Source organism: Canis lupus, chromosome 7, assembly GCF_003254725.2.
Source record: "Canis lupus dingo isolate Sandy chromosome 7, ASM325472v2, whole genome shotgun sequence".
NCBI lineage: Eukaryota > Metazoa > Chordata > Mammalia > Carnivora > Canidae > Canis > Canis lupus.
In genome coordinates this window covers 22,102,407-22,123,503 of record NC_064249.1, presented here as the reverse complement: position 1 = coordinate 22,123,503, position 21,097 = coordinate 22,102,407, and the positions used below count along the sequence as shown (strand labels likewise).

Here is a 21,097-nt window from a genome sequence, read left to right as displayed (position 1 = left end):
TTATTATTTTCAGCCACTAAGATTTGTTACACAGTAATAGGTAACTAAAATACTTTGGAAACATAAATAGCTCTCAGTTTTTCTCTCCCATGTTATCAATCAGTAAACATCCTTGTAGCTGAAGCTTTGTGTACATCTCCAAAATAATTGTCCAGATGTAGACTTGCTAGATCAAAGGAAATGCAGAATTCCAATGTTATATGGTTAAATCTTAAGTGTGTTATTTTAGACATCATGACGTTGGTCTTAGAGTGTGTGTTCATGCCATCACTTCTCTTGCCCTCTTCACACACTTGTCTGGAGCTCTCTGTCTGTTTCCCACTCTGTATACAGGTTGGAATAGGAGTAAGGACAGCAGAATGAGAGGAGTCCTCAAAGGTCAGTAGGTAGCATGATGAGTCCTAGGGCGTGTGCTGACTTTTGGAGGATCATCTTTGTAAACATATCAGAAAGGCACGTGCTTATGGATGGATGCTCAACATGGCTCTGTTGATAAATGAGACTATGTACTGGCAGAAGTATTTGCTGCATTGGATGGAAACGCATTGATACATGGAAATGGAAAGATTCCTAGAAAGAAGAAAAAGGCCACATGTGGAGCCCACGAAAGTGATGAATGGAGAGGAGGCAAAGGAGACAAGAATAAAACAGAGAGCTCCAAAGCAAGAGATGATACATATGGCATCAGAGTCAGAGGAAGCCATACCGACTGCAGGAGAGGGAGAATTCGGTTAATGATCCCACCCATAGCAAGCTGCTCATGTTTATGGGCAGGAAGCTATCAAGTTCCAACAGCTGCAGCATCATGCGTTTCAAAGGCCTAATTTTAGAATGCTCCTGACAATGCCCCAGGAGTTGCTAGATCTGAATTAAAAACTCCAGGTCCCTTCCTCCACCACCACCCCCCCCTTTTCTAAATCAAGGGTTATTGATTTACTAATGGCCTTTGTATCCTGCTGAAAACAACCCTACAGGAGAAGAAGGATGTTACTGAGAGCCAGAGGGCTAACAGCTTGGAAAAATCAAGATCAAAGGTGGGCAGGTAGATGGAAGGCAGGCCCAGAGAAAACTCAGAGCCTAAGACAAAGGGAGGGTAGAAATGTGGGATGCAAAGAGGCTTCCAAGGGGAAAGAGGAGGTGCTGAAAATAAATGTTGCCCTGGGAGCTGGATACATCAGGGTGGGCAGGTAGAAATCCTGTGTGGATAATGGGTCCCTTGGGTCTTTGTTAGAACCATAGTCTTGTCAAGACAGTGGGGTTCAGTGAAGGGTCTCGGGGCTGGGTGGCAAAAACCTGCCTAGATTCTAATCCCAGGTCATCATTAACTGGCCACATAAGCCTCAACCTTGTAACCACACTCTGGACTCCAGTTCTTCCTCTATGAAACAAGGGGCCTTTCTACAAGTCTAGAATTCCAGGTGTCAGCTGCTGACATGGTGGCCATCTTCCTGGCCATCTTCCAGTTTTTTTGATCACCATCATTGCAGGTTTTTTTGGTTGGTTCCTTTCCCTGACCCACGGGGCTGAGAGAACAGGCCTGTGCTGAACGGGTGGAGGACCATATGAGCATGGCGGGGGTGGACCAGGAAGCTGCCTTTGGAGCGGAAACAGCAAAAGCAAGAGAAAGGGGTCCCTGGGTGGCTCATTGGTTGAGCATCTGTCTTCGGCTCAAGTTGTGATCCAGGGGTCCTGGGATCGAGTCCCACATTGGGCTCCCCACATGGAGCCTGCTTCTCCCTCTGCCTGTGTCTCTGCTTCTCTCTCATGAATAAGTAAATAAAATCTTAAAAAAAAAAAAAAAAAAGCAAGAGAAGGCAGACACATAGAAGCAAAGGGAGGGAGAAGTGAGCTGGGAGAGTCTGGCAGTGACCAAAGGTGTGAAGAAGCCAGAGTGTGATGAAGGAAAATTGGGTTGAGAAGGGTAGAACCAAGTGACTACAACCTGGCTCTGGATCCAGACAACCTGCCCCGGCCATAACATGCTGGGACCTGGACAAACTACTTAATCTCTTTAACTCCTCATTTCTTCATCCATAAATGTAAAATAAGAGTAGAACACAATGCTCACCATGAGACACTGTATGTGAAGCAGTGAGAACGTTGGCTGGACCCGTGACTACTCCGTGAGTGTTAGCTACGGTACTGGGACGTCCCTCCTGTCTGGAGAGTAGACAGTTGCTGTGGGTTTTGCAGAAGCCAAACTTAGGGATGTTCATGGAATGGGGGGTGGGGCTATGTGTGGGTAGGTTCCAGAATGATGTTGAGAGGTTTTCTGGGGGGACAGAAGAATCACTTTGTGTCTATGAATGAACCAAAACTGGACAATAGGAAAATTAGTATTTTAAGCAGTATGCTTACCATTCCCTCCATGACTGTTGTGGAGGCAGATGCAACCTGCTAACTCTTGATAATGGCCCTCCAGAGCAAGAGCTCCCAGGTCCTATGACTATAAACTGTGTGCACTACTCTGCAGCCCCTCTTCCCTGAAATCCCCTATTTGGATCATGGCCTCAAATGTTGTAAGCCTGTCAGGCCACCTCAGGGTGTGTTGATGGTGCTGCGTCACCAACAAGGTGACCTCATTGTCATCGTGGAGGTTAAGAGAAAATGGAGGACCTGGCAGGGCCTCAGATATGATGGCACAGGTTGTGTTCTGCTCCGCCACGCAGGAAGCCATGCCCTTGGACTACATGGTGCGACTTGGTGTTTGCAGGGACAGTCTGAACCATGGCATGCAGTCGCCCCTAGACGGGAGGGGAGGGTTCTGAGTTGGGATGAGAAAAAACAAAGCACAGGAACTGAGAGCATCTTTAATTGAAACTTCAGGAGACAACAAGCCCAGAGAGCATCTGGGTGATTGCTGCCCAGGTCGTTCCATGGCAGTTGCGATGTCAGGACGGCAGTTTTAGCCTTGGGCCAGAGACCCCGTCCTGTGGAACCACCAGTGCCAGTTCCAGAATCTGCCTGCACCCCCTCACCCCCACCCCCGAGCCTGGGGCAGCCTGGCCAAGGCCCGAACAGGCAGGAGGCTCGAGCGTTGGCAAAATGTCAAGCATGGCGGGGCAGGCAGAGAGCTGGAGGAGCCTGAAGGAGCAACGTTTTATGAATGAGTGTGATGAATTGTTTCTGTTTGTTTCCACTACACCCCAGCTCCTCCTCACACAAGTGGGGCAACCAAGTGAGAGCAGCTGAGATGGTTGGAAATGGAAGGATTATCTGACCACCTGTTGGAACTGGTGGCTGAAGCTCTCTGGCCAGAATGGCTGACTTGAGTCTTGCCCAGTCATATAGATGATGGGAAAAAGAGAGAACAGGACTCCTTGTATTTTAAATTATTTTCTAATTAGAAAAAGGGTTTTTTTTTTCTGATTACAAAATAATGCATTGTTTTGTAGAAAATTTAGAAATACATAAAATCATAACAAAGAAATGAAAATGGATCCTGATTGCAGCACTTGGCAACAATTACCAATCTAAATTTACTTGCAACACTTTTCTCTCAGGAGAGCACAGCTTTGCAGATACTTTCTAATTCATTTTTCAGGGCAGGTGTGTGAAGGTTGGTGTGAAGAGACTAGTGCATCTTTTTATTATTTCTTTTTTTTTTAAGATTTATTTATTTATTTATTTATTTATTTATTTATTTATTTATTTATGAGAGAGAGTGAGAGAGAGAGAGAGAGAGAGGCAGAGACACAGGAGGAAGGAGAAGCAGGCTCCATGCCAGGAGCCTGACGTGGGACTCAATCCCAGGACTCTAGGATCGCACCCTGGGCCAAAGGCAGGCACCAAACTGCTGAGCCACCCAGGGCTCCCCTCTTTTTATTATTTCTATGGAGAAGTCAAAAATCACAAATATATGGACTTGTTCCAAATCTTTGTGATGGCAATGTCCACTGTTTTTGGCCTCTAATACAAATTAACTGAACGATTAACATCTAATGCTTCTCAGTTGTAAAGAACTTTCCTTCGTGGTACCATTTTGCTATGTACTTTCCCAATTTGTTCACCTAAGTGCTAGTCCATAGGCAGCCATGATTTAAGGGAGATTAACTTAAGAGTTGGAGGGAGATCCCTTCTCCTGTGTAGAACCCTGCTTCACTCAAAGTCTTTATGCTTATGGCAACAAAATGCAAAGAGTATACAGCTCTGCATAAAAGTACAGTGCATCCCTGTACATGGGAGTGGGGCGAGCAGGGTGCGTGCATGGGAATAAAGAGGAATAGATGAATCATGGACCTGCCCAGCCCTGTGTTGTCCATTATGGTAGCAATGAGCTGCATGTGACTGTCAGGCACTTAATATGTGGCTTGAGCAACTGAGAAACTAAGTTTTGAAATTTTATTTAGTTTTAATTTTTTTTGAAAGATTTTATTTATTTATTCATGAGAGACACAGAGAGAGAGAGAGAGGCAGAGACACAGGCAGAGGGAGAAGCAGGCCCCATGCAGGGAGCCCAATGTGGGACTTGATCCCGGGACTCCAGGATCATGCCCTGGGCCAAAGGTGGCACTAAACCTCTGAGCCACCAGGGCTGCCCTATTTAGTTTTAATTAATTGAAATTTCAAAACTTATTTTGAGTATCAGAAAAAAATTTAAATATACATAGAATATGCTGGATATGTGATTTCTTTTTCCAACTGTAGATTATTTCAAATCTAAACAAAGAATCAATTATTTCTTTCTTTCTTTTTTTTTAAAGATTTTATTTATTTATTCATGAAAGACACAGAGAGAGAGGGAGAGAGAGAGAGGCACAGACACAGGCAGAAGGAGAAGCAGGCTCCATTCCATGCAGGGAGTCTGACGTGGGACTTGATCCTGGGTTTCCAGGACCACACCTGCGGGGAAGGCGGTGCTAAACCACTGAGCCACCCGGGCTGCCCCGAGTCAAGTATTTCTGATGAAAAATTAGACTTTGACATGTGCTATAAATGTAAATACGCCCTAGATTTCAGACTCAGTGTGAGAAAACAAACTATCTTGATAATAATTTTCTTAAATTACATGTTCAAATGACAAAATGTTGTGTTTTTGTTTTATTTTTTAAATTGAGGTATAGTTGCTGTACTAATATAAGTTAGTCTCAGGTGTGTGACGTAGTGATTTGACAATTATACACATTATGAAATGCTCACAATGAAAAGTATAGTTACTATCTGTCACCATACAAAGTTATTTCAAATGACAATATCTTGGATTTGGTAGGTTAAATAAAATATATTATTAAAATTAATTTTTCTACTTCATTTTACCTTTTTAATGTAGCTGATAATAAATTTTGAGTATCTGTGTAGTTTGCATTATATTTTTATTGGAGAGTGCTGGATACAGCCACATGTTGGCAAGTCTCTGATTGTATCTTCTAAGATGTGAAGAATCAGGGTCTGTCTTAACAGGGATCTGTCCCTACCTTACATATCTCTCTTTAATTCAATGGACAAACATTTTTGAATCATGGATTGGTAAATAGCACAGGTGTCAGAATTAGAAAAACCGTGGTTTCATTGTTGGCTGCATGAGCTGTGTGATCATGTATAAATTTCTTTTTCTTTTTTTCCTTTTCCCTTCGTACAAGGAAATAATTACAATCTCATAAAAAAGTTATACAGGAATACAAAGAACTCCCATATGCCCTTTATCCAGAGACCCCATTGAAGTTTCATAACTGACCCAAGAATGTCTTTTATAACAAAAGATCCAACCCTGGATTTTACATTGCTTAGAGTTGCCATGTCTTTCTTCAGTGCCCTTCAAACTGGAACAATTAGGTCCTCAGTCATTCTCTGACCTTTGTGACCTTAACACTTTTGAAGATTACAGGCTTCTTATTTTGTAAGATATCTCTCAATTTAGGTTGTGTGATGTTTCCTCAAGTTGAATTCAAGTTAGGATTTTTTTTGCCTGAAGTATGAGAGAAGTGATGTGATCTCACATGATTTTTGTCTAACCTCTGGTGACATGAACTTGGATCACTAGGGTAAGATGGTGGCTGTCAGGTTTGTCCACTGTGAAGTTATTTTCCTCCCTGTGTAATTAATAATTATTTCAAGGAAGATATTGTGAGACTGTGACGTATTCTCCTTTGATGAAAAATGGGTTATTTCACAGTTTAGCACTGATTTGTTTCTCAGTTGAACGTATTATCACTCGATAATTTCTAAATGATGATTTTCTAATTCCATCATTTTTTCCCTGCATTTATTAGTTGGCATTTTATTCAGGAAAAAGCTTCACCCCCGCCCCCAGTATGGGTGTATGTGTGTGTGTAAATAGTGTGGGCTCATAGACTATTTACTCAAAGAAATATAATCCATTATTACAAATATTTATTCTGATGTTCATTGTCCCAGAATTGATGAGAGGAACCTTTCTTAAGCTGGCTCTATGTTCTTTTAACATGTATCCATCCTTCTTTAGAGATATATACATTTTTATATTAATCCAGTGGTTTGCTGGAGCTGGATTACATTGCTTGTAGGAACCATTGCAAATTTTTCAGGAATTGTATGTCATTAAGGTCAAGTTGGTAGCCTGGAATAGGCATGTTGTGAGTATTTACACCATGGAAACTGGCAAATGCTAGTGTGACTGTTAAAAATTTGCCAGGACACGAATGTTTCTATCATAAAAAGAGGTTCCAACTTCATGTTACACCTTAACAGCCATAGGCCGTAATCATCCATTTCTCCAAGAATCCCTGATTCCTTTTGGTGGAGAACAGGACTTAGAAACCAAGATCTTAAAGTGAGATGAGCCGTACTGGACATACTTGCAGTAGACAGAACTGGGAGAGATGGCTTGTGTGTATGTATATGTGTCATACACAAGGGAATGTATTAGTGTGTTTATGTGTGTGTTTGTGTGTGTATATATGCATATATACACTTCAATTTTATTTTATTTTATTTTATTTTATTTTATTTTATTTTATTTTATTTTATTTTATTAAGATTTTATTTATTTATTCATGAGATGCAGAGAGAGAGAGAGAGAGAGAGAGAGAGAGAGGCAGAGACACGGGCAGAGGGAGAAGCAGGCTCCATGCAGAGAGCCTGACGTGGGACTCCATCCAGGGTCTCCAGACCACGCCCTGGGCTGCAGGAGGCGCTAAACCGCTGCGCCACCAGGGCTGCCCTACACTTCAATTTTAAAAAAAACATTTTACTTTGGAATAATTTTAGATTTATAGAAAAGTTAGAGCACAGGCTTCCTGTGTATCCTTCACCCAGTTTCCCCTAATTTTAATATCTTGTAACAATAGTACATTTGTCAAAATTAAGAAATTAACATAGGTGCAACACTGTTAATTAAACCACAAACTTTATTCAGATTACATCAGTTTTTCTTTCTTTCTTTCTTTTTTAAAAAAGATTTTATTTATTTATTCATGAGAGACACAGAGAGACAGAGACACAGGCAGAGGGAGAAGCAGGCTCCAGGTAGGGAGCCCGACATGGGACTTTATCCTGGGACCCCAGGATCACGCCCTGGGCCAAAGGCAAGTCCCAAACCACTGAGCCACTCAGGGATCCCCTACATCAGTTTTTCTACTAATATCCTTTTTTCTATTCCAGAATCCAATCTAGAATATCATATTATATTTAGTACACACACATTCTTTTATATCTATCAAACATGTATCTCCCTATCTGTTCATCTGTCAACTGCTCCATTTCTGTGTCTCTCTGTCCTTCTATTTCTCTACGTATATTAGGAAAAATGAGTTCATACTTCTAATCTTAAGGCCACACCAGAGGGTTTATTATAGCTTTTGTTCTTTCCATGTTTATAATTCCCCTCTTTGACCATGAGAAATTTAGCTCCTGTTCTCCTCAATATATTTACTTATTGGCTAAATCCCTCTGTATGCAACCAATTTCCTGTCTCCAATGGGCTGCTGTCCCACTCAACCACCTACCTTACGTGGATTCAGATGCTTCCTAGTTTACCCACCTGCACAGGCCTGCCTGCCTATAAGTTTTTTGATTGAACTGGAAGGAAGGAAGGAAGGAAGGAAGGAAGGAAGGAAGGAAGGAAGGAAGGAAGGAAGTTGTACAAGTTTCTAAATCTCCTAGAATCTCATTTTCTTTATATTAGTTGGTCCTGGATTAGTAATACTTACTTTGTTGATAGAAAAGTGCTTAGCACAGTGCTCAGGAGGAAATAAGCAATCAGTAATAGGATTTTTAACTGTTGTTATTGTTCTTGTCAAGGACCAATTAAGCATGAACAGGAGGCCCAGACAGAGGGATTGTGAGGATAAGTAATTTTGGTCTTCGCCACCATAGCATATGTTGGCAAACTAGATATGCATGAAAAACTTCCCTGAAAAAGCTGGTGTTCCATTATTCAGAGGTACTTTACAAGTCTGGGGACATTAGAATTTGTTGGTATAAGTCAGAGCTTCTCAACCTCAGCACTAGTGACATTTGGGGTCCAGGGATTATTTGTTATGGGGAGCTGTCTTGTGCATTATAGGATGCTTAACAGCCACCTGACCTTATGCAGTAAAGAAGGCACCCCTCTCCAAGTGGTTACAACCAAATATTCCTCTAGAAATTAAGAAAGGTTTCATGGCAGAATCACACACACACACACACACACACACACACACACACACACACTGGAGACTCACCTGAATAAATGATTGACTCTGTCTTTTTCTTTTTTTGTATATTTTATTGGAGTTCGATTTGCCAACATACAGCATAACACCCAGTGCTCATCCCATCAAGTGCCCGCTCAGTGCCCGTCATCCAGTCACCCCACCCCCCTGCCCTTTCCACTACCCCGTGTTCATTTCCCAAAGTTAGGAGTCTCTCATGTTCTGGGTTGACTCTGTCTTAACTGTGTTCTGTTACCATGTTTGAGGAATGGAACATTTGATTTAAGTTTTAAAAATTTTTAAGAGTTCCTCTGTACTATTTTTCCAAAGCTTTGGACTGAAAAATCAATGCTATAATTCAAAATTAGGCTGAAAATAATCTTAGCTTTGAATCAGAAGCTGTGAAATCAAACCTCAGTTATCACTGAAATGTGGACACCGGCAAATCCTAGTCAGCACAGAATCTTCCTATGTGGCTTTGGCTAATAAGGCTTGCCATAAGAATTATTAGAAGGATTTACACTCACCTTTCTTTCAGAGAAATCCGAGCATTACCTTCTAGCCTTTCCACATCCCCTTCATGCATTTTATATTCTAGCTAAATGTTCTTTGTCCAATAAACATTAGTTGGATGAATGAGTAGCTATTTATTAGCTTTCCTAAAAGGAAGGAAGTGGGAAAACTTATTACCACATCTTACAAAGGGTTTAATTTGTCAAAAATAGTTTAGGGTAGTCAGTGGCAGTGTGAGCCAGAATGAGGTCTGAATGGAGATTTTTAGAGAATTACTGTAGCTCTTCCCTTGGAAGCTCTTGAAACCTTTTTGCACAGGACCCAGACAGTGCCTAGAATGCTGCAAGCTACCTAACTCTACAGCTCCACTTTGTAATAGAGAAAGAACCTGGTGTTAAGGAATTGGAGAGGAACACAAATAAACAGATAAATTGAGTTGGCAACAACCTGGCAATTGCATAAATTCAAAATAATCCACACAAGCAAAACCTTCTCTTGTCCGGACAACACTGAAGTTGCCCTGAATTCAAAATACCTTTGGTTTTGCCACCACCTCCTAGAGTGGGGTCCTGGCACTCTGGGCAGAGTTGTGTGGGCTCTGCATAATGCCCAGGATTGCATGGCAATGAGGCTTCTCAGCCGGAGACTGTATGAGAGTGCTCAGGAACCTGTTTCAGGATGAACACCAATTCTGGTAATCTGTCGTTAGTCATTTAAGATATTGCTGATACACAAGCAACCAGTAGAAATGAATGTAAGGGAAGGGAAGTCATTTGGCTCAAGAACTGAGGAGAGGACTCGTGGTGATGGATAAGCTTGCTTTCCATCAGGTCTTTCTAATCCATGCTTTTAGAAATGATTTTTCAGGGCCCAGCAGTCCCAAGGGTGACTGTGATTGCCTAGTGGATCTGGAAACCTTGGGTTGGCTCTTGCCACCACTCCATACATACCACAACCAACACAGCAACCTTACTGATTGTACCCACTTTGTCACCTCATTCCATCCTCCCCCATCTGCCCACCAGTACCAGTCAAAAGCCCATGGCGGGCGGGAAACGTTGCGTTCATCAAAAAGTAAACCAAAAAGCCCACTTAGGGATGGGTTTCTTGGACTGTGCTACAAAAAGGGATAATGATTCTTTCTCAGTGTACTTATTGACATTCATTGAGCAGCATATAGTTTATTTTAGCTGGAGTTTGTGATGTAGCATCTATATTTAATTCCACAAGCTGTCGGGCAACTCATATATTTACAAACACCATCCCGGAAACAATGTGTTTGCTGGGCACAGCTGCATCTGTAACATCTCAGGAGCTCTGTGCTGTTTGGCACAGCTCAGGGCATTATCATTTTACATTCTGGTCTGTGCCAAGGCCCAAATAGGGCAGAGCTTGGGCCAAAAGTTCAGATTCAGTGACAGGCCTGGCAGAAAGCCAAGAGCAAGAGTAACATTGAGGGCCCAGGGTCAGAATGGAGGAGAGCTGCTCGTCAGCCCACCTCAGTTGAGCCTACTGCACAGTGGTGAGCAATTTCTGTGTCATTGGCTTTGGTTTATTTTGGCTTCTGAAGCCTGAAAGAAATCCTGAAACTGTCCTGTGTGTATAGAGGCTGGCTCTGCTGGGAAGTGAGCTGGGGCTTGAGCAGCAGAAGCTAGGCTGGTGGGAAGGAGGCAGGGACAGAGAAGATTTCCTCCCTGGGGGATGGAACTAGTTCTCTTCTAGAGGTTGTAGTGAATGACTCAGTAGCTGGACCCAGGAAAGGTGGCTGGGCATACCCAGAGGTACCCAAAATCACCAATTGGTGTGATTTTGGTAGCAGGAGGACCAGCCTTTGGCCAACACACATAAAGAGGAACCCAGAAAGAGCTTGGCGGGGCGTGGGGTCGGGGGCAGTTCAGAATTAGGCAAAACACTAGGCAATTCCTGGAGGTCTGTCTCCTACAACAGCAAGTAGGGGAGCCAGGGGGTGGTGGTGCAGGAGCTAGGAAGGGCACAGGCCCCTTATACCTGTGATGCACAAAGATTGGGTAGAGAGGAGGGGATGGGGAGTGTGGGCACAGGCCCAGTTGGTTTGGGGGTCTGAGGGAAGAGCATGGTAACTCAGGGACATGCAAGAAACTAGCAACTGTAGGTTGTCTGTCTGGGCCCAGGTTGGGACACATGTCTGAACTTATGATTTTTAAGACTTTACAAGTGAAATATAACTGCCTTCTCATAAGGCTATGCTGAAAGGTCATCTAAATGGGAGCCACAGAGCTTCCCCCAAAGCAAAAGACTTGAATGTCTTTAAGCCAGGAAAATGATTTCTGGCGAGTCTCACTTTTAAACTCTAAGATTTTAGACTTTTTTGTCAGTCTATCACAATTTCTTAAATGAGAATGACCTAGAGGCATCTAGGATAACTACAGCTCCTTTATCAGAGTGAAGTCTATGGATCTTAGGTGTTAGGTCATTTTGACCATACTAAGGACTTTCTCAGAAGAGTATCATTGGCTTCTCCATTCTCGAGTTCTCCCCTGTGTAAAATGATAGCATCAGCTTCACAAGGTTTTATGAGAACTAAATTAGTCAATGAACGGAAAGTAGTTGGTTTTTTTTTTTTTTTTTTTAAGGTTTTATTTATTGCACAGCCCAGGTGGCTCAGCAGTTTAGCGCCACCTTCAGCCCAGGTTGTGACCCTGTCTCATGAGAGACAGAGAGAGAAGCAGAGACATAGGCAGAAGGAGAAGCAGGTTCTTTGCAGTGAGCCCGATGTGGGACTTGACCCCAGGACCCCGGGATCACCACCTGAGCCAAAGGCAGACACTCAACCACTGAGCCACCCAGGTGCCTATAAAAGTGTTTAGACCACTGTTTGGCACAGAGTGATCAATATCTACACGATAATTGTGAGGATGATGATTATGATAATGATGATGATGATAGCTCTAGAACTCGTGGGTTCATAGACTTCCAAAAATTTTAACTTATCACTGACATATGTGAAATAGACAGAATAGGCTCTAGGCTTAGTGTTGGGAGACCAGACTCATGTTCTGATTTTCTTCAAATCATCAGTGTGACTTTGAATAACTCACCACACCTCTGTGGCCCTATATTTTCTCGTTTGTTGTCCATTATGAAAGGGATTCCATCACTGGCTTGCACTGGAGAGTTGTATCAAAATTTCTTTGAGGGATTTGCAAAATATTTCAAAATATACCCCAACCTAGGACATCAATTATTTTCCTCTCTCTTTGTCTCTCTACACCCTCATTCCCACCAAGACACATATACCACACATACTCCAGGCTGCCAAGAACCACTGGGTAATTTCCAGGTAATTTCCAGGATCTCATCCTTGTCTACCCAGTTCCATGACATGATGGGGTGGAAATTGATCAGGGAATAAAAGACACTAGGAAGGAAAAGTAACCAAGTTAACAACACAGAGCCTAGATTTGAAAAGTTGCGTGGAGAAAATGACTCTAAAAGATGTGATGGAGAAACATAGACTCATGGAGAGGAAAGGAAGGCAGATATGTAGAGAGTGGTGGGGCTCATAGCCAGAGAATAAAGAGCCAGATGACAGAGGCCACAGAGACAGGCCAAAGGACTGCCCCCCTCCCATGGTCATTAACTATCAAGGGCCTGGGGAGGAGGAACAGGAACTATATATATATATTATAGATTATCTATATAACAGATGAGGAAGCTGAGGTAGGAGAGTGGGAGCCAGCATGAGAAGCCAGGCATTCTGACTCCATAATCTATGCTTGTAGCCCCTCCACGATGGGGCGGCAGTCGGGGGTCTCAGCGAGTAGTAGAGTAGGGCAGATTTGTGCTCAGGGCCACAAGGAGTTGCTGTCCTTTCATCAAGAAGGGGTATAATGGCCTTGAGGAAGGCTAATCTGCATGGAGATTGGGTTTTACAGGCTTTGGAATGGGCCACTTTTCACATAGAGGTTCTGATTGCTCAGCAGTGCCTTTTTCCCCTTTTCTGGAGAACCCCCATGACTTCCAGGGGAGCTCTGGGGCAGAGGAGCCTCCCTGGTCTACACACTGTGACCCGGGCTCTATCACATGAAACTGTGGGCAAGTCTGCCGGTCAGCTTGCTTCTCCAAGGAAAGTGCCAAGGACATCTGCCAGGCAAGTCTGAAGCCTCTGCAACTGACAAATGAGTCTGTCCTTGATAAGTGAATGGCTGGCTATTTTACAGCAGAAACCTGTAAATTTGGAGCTCTGAGGGGATGGATCCCACAAGGTCTAATGCCATTAAAGTAGTGTAGGTGCATGTGTATGCGTGTGCACATGTGTGTATGTATGTGTATCATTTTCAACTCAATTCAGGATCCCCAAGTTCTGCAGAGTTGGTTCCTCCTCCAAGAGAGCAAGTGCTGGGTCTGTTCATCAGACTTCGTGCTATTCCTTGTACCTAGTACATTCCTTGTGCATAGGAATTGCTTCATAGCCAACCGATGGACAGAAGCAGGTGAGGGTGAGGCCAGCTGAGTTATGGGTCTTGGAGTCAGAATGTCTGAGTTCCCTTTTGCTTCCCTGTGGAGTGACCTCCAGCTAGGCCCTTCCCCTCTCTTAACCTCAGCCCTCGGAGGTCTCAGATGAATGTGAGAGCATTTAGGAAATAGCCATTATAATTAACGCTTACCTTTGCACAAATAACCATTAATCTTGCTCACCTGATCTTACGCCGGGCGGCTCTCCATATGCCTCACCTATTTTAGGTCTTTTCCGGACCAGCAGTTAGGAAATGCAGCAAAGGCAGCTGGCCCGGGGCTGGGCCAGTTCTGGGGGGGGGATCCCGAAGCTTCTAGCATGGAGTCTGGAGAGGACATGCCAGTTGGGGGGTGCCACCTGCCTGGGCTCACGTGGGGAGTGGTGGCCAGGACTGCTCTCAGGAGTACAACCAGGAGCACAGGATCAGGGTTAGTCTCCGTGGAGGCCAGCACATCATCCCAACAAGAGGGGAGAATGCAAGGCAATGATGGGAAGTGACAGTGCGGGGGTGGGGGGGCACCCACCTTCCCCTGGAGGCATCCCCACCTCTGAACGTCCTGTCATTCTTCTTGTCTGTCCTCCCTTTCCAGTCAAAGGGGAGGTTTCATGCCAAGAGGCTGGGGAGGACAAGAACAAATAACACTTTCTGTGAGGTTTTTACCGTAGACACCCTCAGATTTATTCAAGAAAACAGCTCCTCAATAGAATTGGCCAATTAACCACTCAAATGGCTTGAAAATTTATTTAATGTCACTGCCTAATCATTTTATTAAATGTCACTGCTCCAACGGGCAAGAATTTCAGCTTTCTACCTCACTTCTCATGTGTGCTATCCTCCCTTTCTGAAGCAAGGTTTCCTCCCAAAGAGAACTAAAGTCTTAACGCTTCTCCCCTTATATGTGTGTCCCTTATGTTTGCAGAGAATTATGGGATTTCAGCATTGGGCAGGACCCTAGGGATCGTCTTACCTCTTAAAATCATTTCACTGATGACCAAAAGGAGGCTCCCAGAGGGAAGTGACTTGCTCCCAAGGGCAACCAACCTGTAAGTGGCAAAGCCTATGTAGTTTTATAGCTGCGAATCACACACGTGATGCAGTGAGGTGTAAATACTACAGGATCTGGAGTAGGTGGACCTGGATCTGCCACCGAAACACATGATTTACTTTTGCAGTTCACGGATCCATTCCTGGCCTCAGTGTTTTCATCTGTTAAAACAGGAACATAAAATCTGGAAGATGAAGTTCAAGTGTTAAATTTTGTCATCTGTGCTTCATGAGCAGTAACCATCATGCATATATTAAGTGATAACACGCTGGCACTTATTAGCAATACCTGTTAACAACATTAGTGATTTTGTTAATTATAATAATAATTTCCCATCTCTTTCTCCTTCTCTTCTGGCTTCTAACGATAGCTTAGCTTGACCGTACCCTCAACTCCTCCAGTAGGTGACCTCTCCTCTAAATGATTTTTTTAAAAGATTTAATTTATTTATTCATGAGAGATGCAGAGAGAGAGCCAGTGACATAGGCAGAGGGAGAAGCAGGCTCCCTGCAGGGAGCCTGATGCAGAACTCGATCCCAGGACCCGGGATCACGACCTGAGCCAAAGGCAGATGCTCAACCACTGAGCCACCCAGGTGTCCCTAAATGATTTTCAAAGAGGAAACTCTGCTTCAATCTCACTCGCCAAGGTTTAGCAATGTAAGTGGCAGATGCCCCACATCCTAACTGCTCTGGATATTGACACACTCAGCAGATATGGAGATTGAGTCCACTGGGAGGACACAACACAGCCCCCATGAGTTCTCAGCCAGGTGACAGTCTCAGAGTGGCGGAGCTATGATTCTCATAAGCTCTCCCACCTTGAAGGCTGCAATGACTACTTCTCAAGTGACTTCGTCTGTACTTGGTTTTTCTCTATTGACAAAACTGTAATCCATTTCATTCACGGCTCAATGAACCTATTTTACTTGTGCCTTTGTCCAAAGCTAATTTATTATTTGTGTAGGTGTAAAACTCTGTCTTAACTATAGTGTAAGTAAATGGAATTATTTGGCTTTCACAAGTAAATTTATAATTTTTTCCTCAAGGAGCTAGCTCAGTCATGACTTTAATACACTCACATGTAACACAGAGGTTTACTTGTAGAGTCAGCTTCAGCAAGACAGTCCTTGGACGCACCACAGGGAAGGTACGAATTGTTTTAACCTGCTGATTATTAGCCATACCACCAGAAGCCGCGAGAATGTATAGACAAAATTTGCTGGACATTTGCTGTTACCAAATTTCTAGTGCTATTATTTACAGGAATAATTACATAAACAGGAAATGGCCCAAAGCTGTTCCCCTTAGAGCCTGATTTTCGCCCAACTGTCAATGCAGCAATTATTGTATCTTTTATTTTTTAAGGTGAAGGAACACATTCTAGAGGTGTTTTTTTAAAGAAAGTTTTGAAACCAGTTTAAAACTGCTTTTCCTTAAAAGAGTTTTTTTTTTTTTTTTTTTTTTTTTTAAGTCAAAACATCTTCAGATCCTGAGGAAAAGCAATGCAGCGGAAACCATCTGATTCCAAGGCCAAGTGTATCAGAGAGCAGTCAGCACTGAATTCAGGCATTCTTGCTGCACTCAGCAGACTTGGCTCGGCAATCAAAACCATTTGATTGTAAAGCTGATACTCCTATAACCAGGCAGGTTCCAGCACATTGTGAGCTCTGAAAAAGCATAATTATAAACAAAGAATGACAAGAAGCACACATTGACTTAAAATATCTCATTTCTTTCAAAGAGCACAAAGCTTTTCACACCTGTCCTTAGAAAACTCTTGATTGGTAGGTGTGCTAGCATAGGGCACAAGTTCAGGGGCCGGGCCAAGGCCACTGGCTCACCGTGATCCCTCTATAGAATGAACGGGATTGCTTCATTCCGTATATCTGAGGATTGACTATGTATGAGGGCTGGAATACAAACATCTCACCTCTGACCTGGAGGGATCTGTAATCTAGACAGGGCGGTGTGGAGGTGAGCACATCACTTCTCATTGGCAAACTGCCATGCCATCTTTTTCACATGCTGAGAACAACAGCTAGTCTTCCTCGGGGAGTGTGGAAACCCTTCACCAGATCAGGCTGTGTGCAGAATGCGAGAGGGATATCACCATCTTTTATGTTGTCTGTATTATTTTTCTGTTGCTGTGGAATGAATTACCACAAACTTCGTGGCAGCGAACAATACAAATTTCCAATCTTGTGGTTTCTGTAGGTTAGGAATCCGGGTATGGGTTAGCTGGGTTCTCTGCTCAAGGTTTCACCAGACTGAAATCAAGGTGTCAGTCAGGGAGGCAGTTCTTACCTGGGGCTCAATGGTATCTTCCAGGCTCATTGGCTGTTTGCAGAATTTGTTTTCTTTAAGCTTGTCTCTCTACACTTGACTTTCTTTTCGGCGGGGGTGGGGGTGGGGGTAGGGTGTCTCATTCTCCTGATTAGGTCAGGCCCACCAAGGATATTTTTTCCTTTTAAAGAACTTGGAGTTAACTGATCAGTAACCTGATCCTGGGACTAGTATCCCACCATATTCACAGGTCTTGCCCACACTCAAAAGGAAATTAGGCAACGCATGCACAGAAGGGCATGGGAGTCTTGGGGGCTGTTTTAACATCCTGCCTTCTGCAGTGTTCTCTCTTGGTTCATTTCTACTTTACTCTGTTTGCTGCCTTGGCCTGTGGCATTAAGTAGCCCCAGTCTTCTTCTTCTTCTTTTTTTTTTTTTTAAGATTTTATTTATTTATGAGAGACACAGAGAGAGAGAGAGAGAGAGAGAGGCAGAGACACAGGCAGAGGGAGAAGCAGGCTCCATGCAGGGAGCCTGACGTGGGACTTGATCCCGGGTCTCCAGGGTCAGGCCCTGGGCTGAAGGCGGTGCTAAACCGCTGAGCCACCCGGGCTGCCCAGCCCCAGTCTTCATAATGAACCTACCCCTTCCCCTCCATCACCAAAAACAGAACAGTATTCTATAAGAGGAATTAGTCACCAACAGAGTTTCAGATAATGCAGCCCTTGCTTTTGTATTATCAACACTTAACATAGTATCTGGCACTTAGGACTAAGTTCCCAATTTATGTTTCCCAATAAATGAATGTGTGAATGATTAAATGAGAAACATTTTGGGCATCCTCATCAGATTACATCCTATAAAAAATTCCTAAACCTCATGTGCAGGACTGACTCCTTTATATCACTTTCCCCCTGATTTAGGAGCAATACATGCTTATTATAAAACTCTTGGGGAAGGCAGCCCGGTGGCTCAGCGGTTTAGCGCCACCTTCAGCTCAGGGCGTGATCCCGGAGACCCGGGATCAAATGCCACATTAGGCTCCCTGCATGGAGCCTGCTTCTCCCTCTGCCTGTCTCTGCCTCTCTCTCTCTGTGTGTCTATCATGAATAAATAAATAAAATCTTAAAAAAAAAAAAACTCTTGGGGACTTTTCTTCCTCCTATGATTCTGTTTTTTTATATTTAACTTTTTAATCCATCTGGAACTAATTTCCCAACATGATGTTTAAAATATTCCATCCCCCACCCAATTAGGCTGTAATGTTTTTATATGTGTGTGTACATTCTAAGTTCTTGTTTATAATAAGCTCTCTTTTTGAGCTAATTGTTCTATATCATTGATCTGCCCATTTAATTTGTGTGCCAGTATTACCTATTTTAATGATTAGAATGTTATAATATGTTCTAAGACCCAGTAGGGCAAGTGTCACTGAATTATCCCTTTGGACCTCTTTCTCAACCAGGTCATGAATCTAAGGTCTGTCTTGCAGCTGCTCCAGCAATTTAGGTAGCCCAGCCTTATTTGGTAAGGTCTGGACATAGAGCCAGATCTAGGTTCATATTCAACCTCTGTGTCTTCCTAGCTCAACTCCAGCTCACTGTCCCAGTGAGCAGCAAACCTATAATAATAGCACCCATGTAACAAATTTACTGTGAGAATTAACTGGGACAGCTTCTAAGAATCACCCAGCACATGGTAGGTGGTCAGTGCCTCCTGGCTGGAGTGGAGGAGTGATTCTGAAGGTGCAGATGCTCATGCTTCTGTCCCTTCATCCTTATGAGCAGGGACCATAACCTGTTTGAAAGTACAAATACTGAGCCTGGGGTCTTCAGGCTCAGGCCAGCCTTTGGGCTGGGAGTATCCAGGATTAATACTTGGCCCCACCTCCGGGCAGCTTCTTCAGGACTCATACTGGTCCAAGGGAAGTCTGGTGGTTTTGTTGAGCTGGAGCCATTTCAGAGCACACAGGGGGCTCTAGAAGGAGGTGTGAATCAAACTCTGAAGCCCACTTGGCCTGCCCGTACAGGACCCTGGAAGTGCCAGAGAATTAATACCCCTTGATTCCTCTGCAGGTAGCCTATCTTTGGTTTTGGCAGCCAGAGAAAGTCCTCAAAGCCACAAGTGACAGGCACTGGGGGTTGGAAGTCATTCTAGCACATTTTAGCACTGCAATGGTGCTGGTAAGGGCAGATAGGTGAGACGCTGACAGCACGTGCAGTTAAAGATCAAAGGAGTGAATGCAACTCACTCCCCCCAGAGTATTGAATGAGACCCCTATATCTGCCTAAAGATTTATATATAGATGGCTAGTTCTTCTTAGGCACAGTGCAGACACACTGGGAATCAAAGGCCTGTGAGGAGTCACAAGGCAGCCAAGAATTTTGCAGGCCAGAATCTTTTTTCTTGGCACCTTCCCCTCTACTCTGAGAATACGGGATATACTCATTCACTCCTTCAAGAAGGGTCTCAGGAGCTAGGATAGAAGGCCACACAGCCCTGCCATCAGGGAGCTTCCAGGTGGCACGCAGAGACAGAACTACCAGGATCGTGCATACACGGGTCTGCTCTCTGATGATGGCCATAGGTGATCTGACTTCCCATTCTTTTTTTTTTTTTTAAGATTTTATTTATTTGTTCATGGTAGACACACACACAGAGAGAGGCAGAGACATAGGCAGAGAGAGAAGCAGGCTCCATGCAGGGAGCCCAATGTGGGACTCGATCCCATGTCTCCAGGATCACGCCCTGGGCCAAAGGCAGGCGCCCAACCGCTGAGCCACACGGGGCGTCCCTGACTTCCCATTCTAACTCCATTCCTGCCTGACCGTCTGTAAAAGAAGGGATCAGATATTGGAAGCTGGAAGGATTCTTAGATAGGACGTAGTCAAGCCTCTTTGTTTCATAAGAGAAAACGAAACCCGGAGAAGGGATGTGATTTGCTCGAGTTTGCCCAGCTTCATGGCAGCGATGGGACCTCACTACTTCTAGGCCCCACAATCTGCCACTTGAGAAGTGGGGTCAGATTCCCCTTCCCTCAGGCTTCTAGAGGCAGTGCTCACCTCCGTGGGGCTATTACTGGTGGATACAGAGTGAACACTTTGGGCGAGGAAGACAGAAGCAGCAGATGGCACGGAGTCCCCATAGGAGAGAGGTAGAAGCAATCTACCCTAAAGGTTGGTCAGATGACCAGAGTTCAAAATTCTGGTTTCTTCACCTAAAAGCTGCATGAACTTCAGCAACTCTTCTTCCTCTTCCTAAACCCCACCTTCACATCTGTAAAATGATGACAGTGGTGTTTCCTCTAGGATTGTTTTAAGAACGGAAGGGAATGCACATCAAGCGCCCTGCTGGGTGCCTCGCGCCGGGGCGCTGTCCGCATCAGCACCTCCGGGAGCGCGCCCTGGCCACCCATGTCGGAGGCGCACGGGCCGCGGGGTCGAGACCAGGGCGTCCCACTGACACGTGCCTGTTGGACTTTTCTCGTTCCAGGAGCCCTGGAGGAGAGGCACAGAGGCGGAGAGCGTGGCGAGAGAATGAAGACACCAACCGGCCGGGAGAAGCATGAGGTGGCAGTGCGGCACTCGGTTTAGAGGGCTCGGGCGGGCGGCGGCCCCATGGGCAACCCTGCTGGCGCTCGGCCTCCCGGGCTGGGTGCTGGCGGTCTCGGCCACGGCCGCCGCGGCGCCCCCCGAGCAGCATGCCCCCCCCGCCGGCCAGCCGCCCCTGGACTGGCTGCTCACCGACCGCGGCCCCTTCCACCGCGCCCAGGAGTACGCTGACTTCATGGAGCGCTACCGGCAGGGTTTCACCACCAGGTACAGGATCTACAGGTGAGCGCAGCGGGGGGCTTCCCCGGGGTGGAGGGCCCAGCCCGCTCCCAGGGCGCCCAGGCCCAACCAGAAGAGAACAGGTGGGGCAGCGGCCCGGCAGGGATAACCAGCCTACCGTGTTGGTTTAAAAAAGAGAGACAGAGAGAGAGAGAGAGAGAAAATACATACAAGCTGGAAAACCTGCTGATGCCTCCTGGGGAACTTAGCAAAAGGGTTTCTATTTATAGGTTGTGCTGCTTATAAATTGAGGACAAATCAGGCGGCTTGGAGTCAGCGTGTGGCCTGCGCTGCTGCAGGAGGTCAGAGTCAAACGCTGG

The 21,097-nt window shown here is 44.7% G+C and overlaps 1 protein-coding gene across 2 annotated transcripts in view; it reads left to right on the top strand.

The window, feature by feature from the left end:
* The window catches only part of BRINP2 (BMP/retinoic acid inducible neural specific 2), a 123,329-nt gene that overhangs the window by 44,325 nt on the left and 57,907 nt on the right, over window positions 1-21,097 (top strand). For both annotated transcript variants that reach the window (XM_049112213.1, XM_025430210.3), the window contains exon 2: window positions 20,440-20,780. In XM_049112213.1, the coding sequence (XP_048968170.1) occupies window positions 20,512-20,780 (269 nt within the window). In that variant the 5' untranslated portion in view covers window positions 20,440-20,511. The remainder of the gene's footprint in view (window positions 1-20,439; window positions 20,781-21,097) is intronic.